Here is an 11,086-nt window from a genome sequence, read left to right as displayed (position 1 = left end):
TTTTGAAAACAAAATCGTACAATAAGGCATATAGCTTTTCATCTGCTCTTCAATAATTTATGAATATGGTGCTTACTTGTTGCTGTGCTAGCGTTCCCCCTGTGTGAATAGTGAGTTTCTGCAGCAGGGTACTAATGAAGTGGGGGGGAAAGTATGGAAAAGGAAGGTCTTAAGCCATTTCCCAGTAGTAACTAAGGGTTGTACGTCTCCTGTCTGGACCAAAAGTTGCTAAGTTTTAAAATGCAACAGTCTGAAAGAGAATTGTTCTTTGAAACTGGGGAAGGCACAGGAACTGCTGGTTTTTAAAGACATCAGGTATAGCTCAATCTGCTTAGTTCCAGGCTATCTTAATTAACTGTTGAAGGATAATGAGTTTTTAGGAGAGATTGCCATGTAAATATTAAAAATAGGAAAGGAAAAAAATACAATTGCTGTGGCTGGTTGAATAGAATGTTAACAAGATCATTTTACCACCATGCCACATGGGCTTGGACTCCAAGGATAGTGCTGCAACCTGACAAATGGAGTTAAACAAGTGCTGCACTGCTGAGTGTGTGAGATGCAACGGACTTGTGCCAGTGTGAGGTAGAAGTTTTGTGTTGTACGTAGAAAGAAGTTAAAGCAGAAGGTGTCATAGCTCCCAGTGTGTGCTTTGAGACCAGGGAAAGGAGCTTTAGCATGCATTTCTGATGTCTGTCCAAAATAGCTTTTGAGAGTTTTCACTGTGAATGTACCTTTTCAAGTCAAACCACTGTTCTACCATCAGTTAGTTGTCTAATCTGGCAGCATCAAGTACCTTCTAGTGTTTCATGGTATCTACTTCATTGATCCAAAACACAGTACAAAAAGGAAGTTCCTGTTTCTTTATTTGAACAATGTGGTTAGCAGGCTTCCGGACAAGCCCTGGTTTCTCAGGAGTCTTGCAAAACGGTAAACAAGCCCGTGTTTGTCATTTGTATTACTTGAATAAGCAGAAAAACCCACTCCAAAACTTTGAGCTTTTAATCTCAGAATCCTGCTTATTCTCATGTGAATAATATGAAATTATTACTTATTAATAACTAGTAATACCTTACACTGTGGGATTCTTAATTGCTACAGTTTGATATTCTGTGTTACTGCTTTACTGTTTTCCTTCTATTTTACTGTAGGTGTTTATTTTCTAATCAGAAATGAAAATAGATTGCAAAATACATTGTTTCTTTAAAGGAGACTATAGGAATTAATGCAAGCACTCAGCAGGTCATCAGATGATGTCAGTTGATGTTTGTTGCTGAAAAGCACATTGATTTTTTTTTTTAATTCTTCTTATAGATTCATGTGACTTACGTGCATGTTTGTGCGTTTCCAATTAACAATAGTAAGTTAGAACAACATATCAAAACCTAGCAAGTATCTCCTGTAAAATCCTTTCTAAGAAAGGTTTGTGAGCAGTACAGCACTTTTTTGAGTTCAGCTGTCAATTTGCTGCTTTCTGTGGTATCATGAGCTTTAAAATTCCCATAATCTCTTCCTTGGGATATTTCCTCTCACTTTTTTTTTTTTCAGGTAAGAAACTTGGAACTTGGTTTAGTTAATAAAAAGTAACATTCAACTAGACAAAAAATTCACAGGTGCCGATTTAATACCAAGCTATTTTGACTTAGGCTGGCCTGAGGGTCTGTCTCTTGCTTTGAACACAGAACTTTACTAGGCTCCATAGTATCCCTGACCTATACTATAATATTGCACAAGATGGTCCTGACATGCATCTGATAACTTAAACTTGATTTGTGTTACAAAGATCAAAAGATCAGAAGTTGGTGTTGCTCTGATGTGACACCTTATGTAACTCTTATTTGCACTGATAAAATTGATTTTGGGTTACAGTGATTAAAAACAGAATTTTGAACACTGCATGAGGAAGAAATTAAAAAGCTGCATTATTAGTAGCCTAGCATCCTTGCTCTTTTGCAGCATTCATAGGCAAAGCATTCTTTAATTATAAAATTAAGAATACAAACACAGGTTTAAACATTTATTGAAAATCTCAAGAGTTTTGCATAATTTTATTCAACATCTGTGAGTCTTAAAACATTTAATTTTGAATTAAAAAGTCCATCAAGAAAAAAATTAATTTATATTCTTCTTTGTAAATTTTACACAATCAAAAGCAATCTACTCTTTGAAATCCAAATGAAATTTTATTGTGGCAAATTTAAATGCCAAAACCTTCACATATGATAAACATGTTCCAGCTGCCAAAGTCAAAGCGCGCAGTTACCTTTTATAGTTATTGTTTCATTTTCTGTAATGAACCTTGAATGGGGAGAAAATACAGTCAGAGCTCTTAGTTGCAAAATAGTAATTTTTTCCAGATGAACTCTGCTGGCAATTGTTGCGTTACTGTCCTTACTGTAGACCAGAGGCTGCTATTTGTCATCAGAGAAACTGCTGCAGTTCAGTCTTTTGTCTTTGATCCCAGAAGTCTGTGTTCATTAGCAGCTTAAGATAATACACCATACTGTTTCACCACTGGATGTATAACCACTGTCAGAGAGGTACAGCAGAGCAGCTGGGGAACCTAATCCCTTGAGGTGCACCTGGAAAACTTGGCAAAGCTCATCTTCTGGAGGTCTAAGCCAAAATCTAGACTAGTAGCTTTGTTATAAGAGGTAGATGTCTCGGTCACAGCTTCACAGAGCTGGTTCAGCACTTTGCAGATGGTCTGTAGCATCATGCTCATGGTGATGCAAGTGAAGATCGATCTCCTCTGCTAGCAAAAGGGGCAGAGCTCTAGGAATCTTGATTTGCCTGTCTTGAAGGGACCTGGCCAAAACATTCGAAGTTGACTTCAGTGAGCTCTGGCTTATGCCCTTATGTAGATATGTGGTATTTTGGTACTGGGAGATGGTACAGGGAAATGGCAGAAAAACATATCTACTACTCTAGCAGAAAGAATCAGTTTTTCCTAGACTGTCCTGATTATAAATTTTCAGGAATTAGTTTTTATAATAGAAAGCATCACGTGGGAAAAGATATGTAGAACCCTAAAGGGAAATAATTTTATTTTGGATAAAGCTTTGCAGAAAGAAGAAGTAGCTTGACAGCCTTTGGAGCCCTCTATAACAAGTTCTGTAAGGAATAATAGTTTTGCTTATAAAAACTGCTTAGAAACATTATTGCTAGGTCCCATTGTCTGAAGTTGAAGCTGAAGTGCTATTTGTATGTACTGTAGCCCTTGCTAGTATCTGCTTCATTTGAACAAAGTGTTTCTTCATGCATCTATTGACCCTGTTTTATCTCCATAAAGTAATTTTTAATCACAGAAAATCTCAAAGTTGCAATTCTGCTGTTCATATCCAAATGATCAAACAACAGGCACAACGCTAATCCATACACATTTTTTAAATACTTTCTAAAAAAACCGGGGGTTTAAAGAGTTTTTTTAAAAAAAACTTTAGTGACAAAATGTAGTTTGAACCATTTACAGGAAATTTCAGTGACTTGGCACATTGTAAAAAAAAAAAAAAAAACCAAACAAAAAAACCCCCAAAACCTAACTAACTTTGAATTAAAATTAATTCTCACACACCAGGGGTTTCAGTAAAAATTCTCCATATCCTCATTACACTGATAAAAGCCACTTAATCTAGAAATTACAAATTACTGAAGTAAGGCTAGCTTTGCCTCAGTTAAGTGATGTTATGTATTCAGTTGACCCTAAAACTTGAAGCCTCCGCTTACTGCTCATTTAATTCATGCCTTGCTCATAAATAGCTAGATACAGGAATGCTGCTCACAGGAATTATGTACTTAGACAGCTAAAAGACTTGTGAGGGTGAAAAAAGGGAAAATTTAGATCAACAGCTTTGGTTTTCATGCCTGTGTAAGTCACCCTATTAACTACTACATTAGTCATAGATGTAGTAGACAAATTAATAAAAAGCAAATTGGCAAATACGAGGGATTTTGAGTATAAAAACTAAGATAATGTCTTCACATCTGTAACACAACCCCTTTATTAAAGGGAAAGAATAATGTAAGAAATGACTTTTTGAAAATTACCTAGTACATGAGTTTACAGTAACTGAAGAGGTTGCAAACCATGCTTTGTGTGTGTTAAGTGACTATATGGTAAACAAGTTATCTCTTGACTCTCATGAAACAGCCAAAAAAAACCAGGGTTGTACAGGACAAAGATTTGTGAACAGGAATTGCGCTTACTTTCACCAATTTTTTTCAACACTGACTCAATTTCACATTGATGGTATTTTTTTAAAGTGCTGATGCTAGTCATATGTATATAGAGAGTTCTCATTTTGTTCTCACAATGTTAGCCCAGTGTTTCTTCATGATGCTTTACAGCACAAGCTGTGTTTTTTTTTTTTTAAGTACATGTAACTTTGAAGATAAATGATAGTAACTACAGACTACCCCTGTGGGCCCCAATCCTGTAAACACTTAGGCACATATATAAATTCACTCAATTTTTAACAGCAAATAAATCTGTGTCTAATTTACCATTTAAAGTTTTATATGAACATGAAAAAAATTACAGTATTAACATTACTTTGCATATGCACTGAGTATCCTGTGCACTATGCACAAGTTAGTCTAACAATCATTAACAAATGCTACAAGTACAAAAAAAATTGTTAGTAGCACTTGAAAAAATAGAAGAGTTTTGGGCAAGGCCTTCTGTTCATGTTAGGAAAAAAAACCAAAACAACCAAACATAAAACCCAACAAACTAACAAGACCATCACCGCCACCAAAACACAACTAAAAAGCCCAACGTGAACTGAAAACCTTGTGTCCACCACCTGTTCAAAACAATCTGAAAGGTCATGTTTTACTTTTTTTCCTTTAATATAGTAGTTTATTGCTCCCCTCTTTCCCCATACCTGTTATATTGTTATGATCATACTGAATATTAAGTTCTACTTTTCCTTTTGTCTTCAAAGAGACTTTTCAACATGTAAACCTGAACAGCTGAGACCACCACCATTACTCCCAAGTTGACCATGGACCAGAAATTAACTCTGTCAAAGTTGCTTTCTTGTATATTTCGGTCACGAGCCTCAAATGCTCTGAGCAGGGTTTGAATCTGGACGCTTTTGCTTAATCTGGCTTTGACACTGTTGATGGATTCCTGGTAAGTAAAAAAAAAAATAAATTAGAAGAAAAAAGGACACCTGAATTAAATGTATCGCTTGTAACACATACAACATACTAGTACTGTATTACCACCTATAATCTGATTTCATGTCAGGTAGACAGTTAACTTCATTTTAAAATAATACATCTCATCAGTTTTCATTAATTTGTCTAGCCCATTTATTGTATATTACCTAAAAAGGCTTAATTAACTTAAATAACATAGAACATAAGGTTCTACAGTGATTTGGGGGTTTTTGCCTTTACAGGCTAGGGAGGTGGGAGAGACATCAAACCAAAAATCAGGTTTTTAATATTCCAGGTATCTTGGCAAAGTGTGATTCCGGGTATTCAGACAAGTAAAAGCAGGGATCTCTAGGGAACAAGTCTCAAAACAAGTTACATAGTACCAGACAAATGTAAGGGGTTTTTTTCCTGGATAAGCAAAACAAGACACTTCTGATGCAAACTACCATCAGGACTATAGCTTTAGCAAAAGAAGTAATACAGTAATGTTATATTCCTATCTTTTTAAGACCTTCACTGTAGTAGCTATAAACTGCTGCTTCATCTTTGAAACGAAAGCAAAATTTTGACTATAAGTTGTGAACAGGACAAATGGAGGTCCTACAAAGGATACACAGTGTGCCTCAGGGAACAAGAGGAAGTACACGAACACTGGCTATTAACAACAGCAGCTCAAGATCCATTCCTTATTCTGTATTTACAAAGTAAACGTCTGGTCCTATGATCTGTTAAAGTTTCATCCACAATGCAGTAGACAGTCACAACCTAAAAGCTGGTCTCATGAAGTGCTAATTTGTTCTTGATATAATCATGGGACTGTGAAAGAACTTTTAGTGTTAAGAGTAATGTGTGTAGGAACAGGAAACTATAAATCACAAAAAAAAAAAAGTTAAAGCCAGCAGTTACATTTTCTCCAGGGGACACTTTCTCTGTTGCATATTTAACAGATTTCAGAAGAGCTATTTTTGGAAGTCAAATAATTTTATGGTACTAAAGTTCATATATTACACAATAAGGAACATCACCACCATAAAAAAGCTTTAAAAATAAGGCATAATTCCCCGTTTTTCTCAGTAAGTGTTGTTTATCTTTAAAAAGTTAAACTAGTAAGTGTTTATGTAAGCCCTCGCAGAACTTGGAAGTAAAATGGTAACTTGACTAAGTAAACAGTGGCATCAAATAGTAATGATGACTTTAAAAAAAATACCTACTTTATAAAATCTGCAAGGGTCTTAAATAAAGACAAGTTCTGCATTTATTCTTCTGTTGGAAGAGATAGCACTGTGTACACAAGTAGTTACCAAATCCGTGTAAGTACTGCTTGTGATTAGCGTGACAGGGATTTTCTTCTGTTTCCCCTATAAACTTTGGGTTTTGTAATTGTCTTTATTGCCAATTTTAAAGATTGGGCCAGCTTTTCACATTCCATGTTTGGTTTTAACTGTTTGGAAGTGTATTGCACATCTGTAAAAGATCTTAAATCTTGTTTGTTTAAAAATATGCATTTTGTTTGTTGCAATGAATACAAACAATGTCATTTTCTGCACCAATGTATCCAGTGAGTGCTTGTGGATGTTAGTTTGGATTTTTGGTTAAGACACCTGTTGTATGTAGCTATAAGCAAACAAACAATGGCTTGCTTGATCCTACCAAGCCCTAAGAACAGTGGTACAGGAACACCAAGTGATCCTCTGCATCTAAAGTACTCTCAACATGTAATTATCATGAAAGTGAATATAAGCTTAGCATTGGCTCAGCTGTAGTAGTCATCCTACATCAAGCAGGGTCAGCATGCAGTTTAAGCAAACATTACCATTCACAGAATGTCTGCAAAGGTGACCCTGCAGTGTAGTACAGATTAACTGCTGTCCATTTTATTAGTTTGAAAAGATGAAATAAACTTTAGAGAGAAACTAATGAAGTAATATATAAATTATTGAAGATAGAAATATTAATATATACACTGGTTGGGGCACTTCTGCAAAGATGGGAAGAAGAGGCTGACACAGTACTCTATTTTCAAATATTGATAAAAATCTGTGGAGTGATTCCAACTACATCATTGGGATTAAGCAATACTTTAGTAGTGTAAATATTAATTTTGTTGCTGCTAGGGTAAAATGTGCTCTTTTAGCAGTAGGAAGAAAAGAAGCTGAATTGGAAACAGTGCTTTTGAGAGCTAGGCCGTTTCCCCTCTCTGATCGAGGGTCTATTCTGAAAATTTTCTCACGCATCTGTGTACTAGACTTCACATATCAGTAGAAGTAATATATGGAACTGGAGTAGTTTCCAAGATAATGCACCAGAACAAGGGAGAATGCCTGAAGAACACTGAGGTTTTTTTCTGAATGCTCTTACATTGAAGACTAAAAAAATCAAACACTAACCAGAATGTCTTCCAATTTCATATCTAGGAGATCTGTGCCTGTTATGTATTTCTTCCAATCTTCCTGATCTTGTCCATCTTCTCCCATATTGTCCAGGATCAGTTCAAAGAAAATCACCTTTTCAGAAATGGTACTGAATGTGTTGTCAAAGCAGAACATGTAATCCCCATCTTCTGTTTCCACCCTGTGTATATAAGCAAAATGTCATTAACTGCACTTTGTGCTGGTTTGCAAGAAGTGTTTTTGTAAGCAAACTTGGAAATAACTGAATATGCTTTTTACATAAAAATAAAGACACATTACAGTCACAGCAAAACACTCTGTACAATCACACTGATCCTAAAGGCTTAAAATGAAGACAGCTGCTTACTTTAATTTTCCTTTATTGAAACTTTGAATTATTGTTAATCATTACAAAAGAAGCTATGAGAACAGCAGAATTCTTATACTCTATAGTAAAATTACCACATTTTGATAAAAGGACTGGAGAAGTAGGGGATTTCTCAGCTTCCTATTTGTTTGACTGACAAGATCTTTTGATATTAGTTGTGAAGACCTTTTTCAACTCCACAGTAATTATTTGTTCACTGACTACAACAGCCCTCATTACAACAAAAATACCTTTCACTACATGGCAAGATCCATGTGAAAAGCAATTGGTGTTTATAAGAAGGTAACTTGTATTCTCAGACTGCCCTAATAGAAAGTCCTTTGTAATACTAAGGAATAACAGGTACTCAATTTTTATTTGTTTAATTTGTTAAAGAAATCAGAATAGTACCTTATGTAACACTTTGAACTTACGTGTGAACTCCATCTGATTTTCTTTCATCAAAAACCAGAGTTTCACCTTTCGGAGACAGTAGATGAAAATCAACATCTAATCCTGCTCCATCTAGAACCTGTGAAACAAAAAACCAAAACAACCCTTCTAGCCAGTGGAATCCTGTTTGCATTGCTAATGGCAACATTTTTAGGTAAGAACTGACACAGAAGGAATCTAAAAGCTGAATTGGTCTGTATGAGTTCTTATCAAGTTAACTGGAAACAGACTAAAAACTGGTTCAACCCAAAAATATTTTGGCTATTTTAAATCTTAAACTAAATACAATCTAATCATGCGAGGCTGGGCCTATAGCGAACCTTTATCAATGGACAGGGTTAGAGAACCTTTAATACCTACATCTAAATGCTGAATATTGTATTTCTATGGCAGACATCACAAATAGGTAAGTACCAGTACTAGTTCAGTCATAGAAATTTTGTAACAGGGGTCTGCCACTTACATATATAAACATACATATTTGTACAAATCCACAACTTCTGCAGTGTCATCCCTAAGATCTTTGTTGGGTGAACTCAACAGTATAGAAGACAGGACTAGACTACTACTGCCAGTCAAAGCCCTACTACTGACCTGCTCACCATTTAATGCGGATTTAAAGGTCTGAATTCTCCCGGGGCATTTTCATTTCCCAAAGGCTGAGGGAAGTGAAGGCATTTCACTTCCTAAGTTCATAGTAAGCGTATACAACATTACAAAGCTGTATTGCTTTAACTGTGTAACATGGCTACACTTGTATCACCACATCTGTTACATCATATAAGTTCTATAGGGAAGGTAGTAACTGCCTGCATGATGAGGGGCAGAGAGGGATCACTTTTGTGACATTACTACTTAGGTCAGTACTAGGGCATTTTTATTTGCTTGTTTTCCAGTGAGCTATTTTAGCTCAACAGTCTGCTCCTGCTGAAATGGAGGGCAAAGTTTACACTAACTTAAAATGACACTAGAGACTTACCAAAACAGTTGATCAAATTAAAAACCTAACATCGTGATGTACCTCCAGGGCTATGATGCAATCTAAACACCTGGAACAAGACTCTGTATCAGGATAGTGTTTATTGCATTATGTTTTTGGAGAATGACTTGCATCCTAAGTTAAATATTCCAATGCTTTGGCCACTAACAATTCACCATAATTACGTACAAAATAAATCTGTTTCTGCTGACATAGAGACCTGCTTTTCTATGCATTAACAGAGAAAGATGAAATCATTTCTGGTAGCAGCAGTGCTGAGAAATATATGCTGGAGTAGAAAGAAATTCACTGTTATACATATTCTCTCAAATAAAATCCTACTTTGTCAGTACAAAATAAATTTGTTTTGCTAAGGGCTCTGTACGAAGCTTGAGAACCTCAGTCTTTCATTCTTATTCATTTCTGCATGTAACTAATTAGAAAATAATCAGGAATTTCAGCTTCATATTTTTAGTTGGGAAGCTGAGGAAAAAACGGTGGGGGGACAGATCCTGGCCAATGCTGAGGCACAGTAGCAGGCTGGAAAAATACTCCGTGCAGCCTCCCTCACTGTGCTTGTTCTAGTGAAAAAAATCTTTAAGGGGGGGGAAAAATAAAGGCAGGATCTTTCCTAGAGATATCTGAGGAACTCAGCTCTTCCCAAGAAGGACATCAAGACCTTAACGTTAGCCTAGATAAATAAGGCTGGTTTTGAAAAACGTTCAGCACTGAGATAAACCGTGTTTGATACCAACACGAAGATGGTTAAGGACGGGGCTTGTGCACCAGCAGCGGTGTCTATGCTTTAGAGCTGCTGCGCAAGGTCACAGCCGTTAACTTGCCACGGTTTTGCCGTTTTAAAAGACAACAGCCTCGCGTCTTGTTAAAAAACACCTGAATAATTTTTAAAAGGTATTTCTTTTGTAAAATTTTTAAAAACAGAAGTATGCTTTTCCTTCCGAGCGCAGAGCTTTCGATGCGGTGTGCCGCCGCCGGCGGGGCGGGCGCTGCCCAGGGCCGGGCGTGCGGACGGCGGGGCCGCTGCCCGGGGGATGGGCACCGGGATGCCCCTGACCGCCCGCCCGCCCGCTGGCGGGGGCCGGCGGCGGGGAATCCCCGGGGGTGCGGGCGAGCGCCCGGACGCTGGAGCCTCCGCGAAGGCGTACTGACGGCCGCCCGGCCCAGCGCCGCCGACGGCCCGGGGGGCGGCAGCAGGCGGGACCGCCGGGCTCGCCGCGGGGCTGCGTTGCAGGGCTGCCCTACGGGGACCCCCCCCCCACCTCCCGGGGCGAGCCCGCCGGCGCCGTGGCTGCCCCGCCCCGCCCAACCTGGTACTCGAGCTCCAGTGAGGCCTCCTTGCGCATGGGCTGGTAGAAGCACTCCTTGCGGCCGGCGGGGAGCGTGAAGGTGAAGTCGCTGTCCAGAGAGGGGCTGAACTCGGCGGCGCCGGGCGGCGGCGGCAGCAGCAGCAGCAGCAGCGTGAAGCCCCCGAGCGGCAGCAGCACGCGGGGCCACGGCAGCAGCCCCATCCCGGCGGCGCGCGGAGCCCACCCGCCGTCGGCAAGGGGGGGGGAGAGAGTGAAGGGTGGCCCCGCCCCTCAGCGCCGCTCCCCCAATGGCAGCCCCCGCCGCGAGGCTGGCCGCCCGCCCACAATGCACCGCGGCAGGGACGGCACGGGGCGGTGTCGCCGCTGCCCGCTGCCGGGTGCGGCGGCAGCGGGGCCCGCATGC

At 39.0% G+C, this 11,086-nt stretch overlaps 1 protein-coding gene across 2 annotated transcripts; it reads right to left on the bottom strand.

Annotated features, from left to right (window-relative positions):
* Positions 1 to 2,004: 2,004 nt before the first annotated feature.
* TMED5 (transmembrane p24 trafficking protein 5) lies at positions 2,005 to 10,944 on the bottom strand. Of its 2 annotated transcripts, XM_040610586.1 has the most exons (5): positions 10,684 to 10,944; positions 8,358 to 8,455; positions 7,554 to 7,737; positions 4,887 to 5,134; positions 2,005 to 2,808 (listed from the first exon to the last, which is right to left on the bottom strand). In XM_040610586.1, exons 1-4 carry the CDS (start codon positions 10,882 to 10,884, stop codon positions 4,916 to 4,918), a joined length of 702 nt encoding a protein of 233 aa, XP_040466520.1. In that variant the 5' UTR covers positions 10,885 to 10,944; the 3' UTR covers positions 2,005 to 2,808; positions 4,887 to 4,915. The 2 variants fall into 2 exon arrangements, with proteins under 2 accessions (XP_040466520.1, XP_040466519.1); XM_040610585.1 differs by having other exon boundaries at positions 2,005 to 5,134; positions 10,684 to 10,943.
* Positions 10,945 to 11,086: the final 142 nt, after the last annotated feature.

This window comes from Falco naumanni, chromosome 11 (assembly GCF_017639655.2).
Source record: "Falco naumanni isolate bFalNau1 chromosome 11, bFalNau1.pat, whole genome shotgun sequence".
Lineage (NCBI taxonomy): Eukaryota > Metazoa > Chordata > Aves > Falconiformes > Falconidae > Falco > Falco naumanni.
This window is presented reverse-complemented; position numbering and strand designations above follow the sequence as displayed.

Coding starts and splice junctions, on each gene's coding strand:
- TMED5 (XM_040610586.1), bottom strand. CDS start 10,884: ATGGGGCTGCTGCCGTGGCCCCGCGTGCTGCTGCCGCTCGGGGGCTTC. Junction 7,738..8,357: donor AAATCAGATGGAGTTCACAC/GTAAGTTCAAAG, acceptor TTATATACACAG/GGTGGAAACAGAAGATGGGG. Junction 5,135..7,553: donor TGAAATTGGAAGACATTCTG/GTTAGTGTTTGA, acceptor TTTACTTACCAG/GAATCCATCAACAGTGTCAA.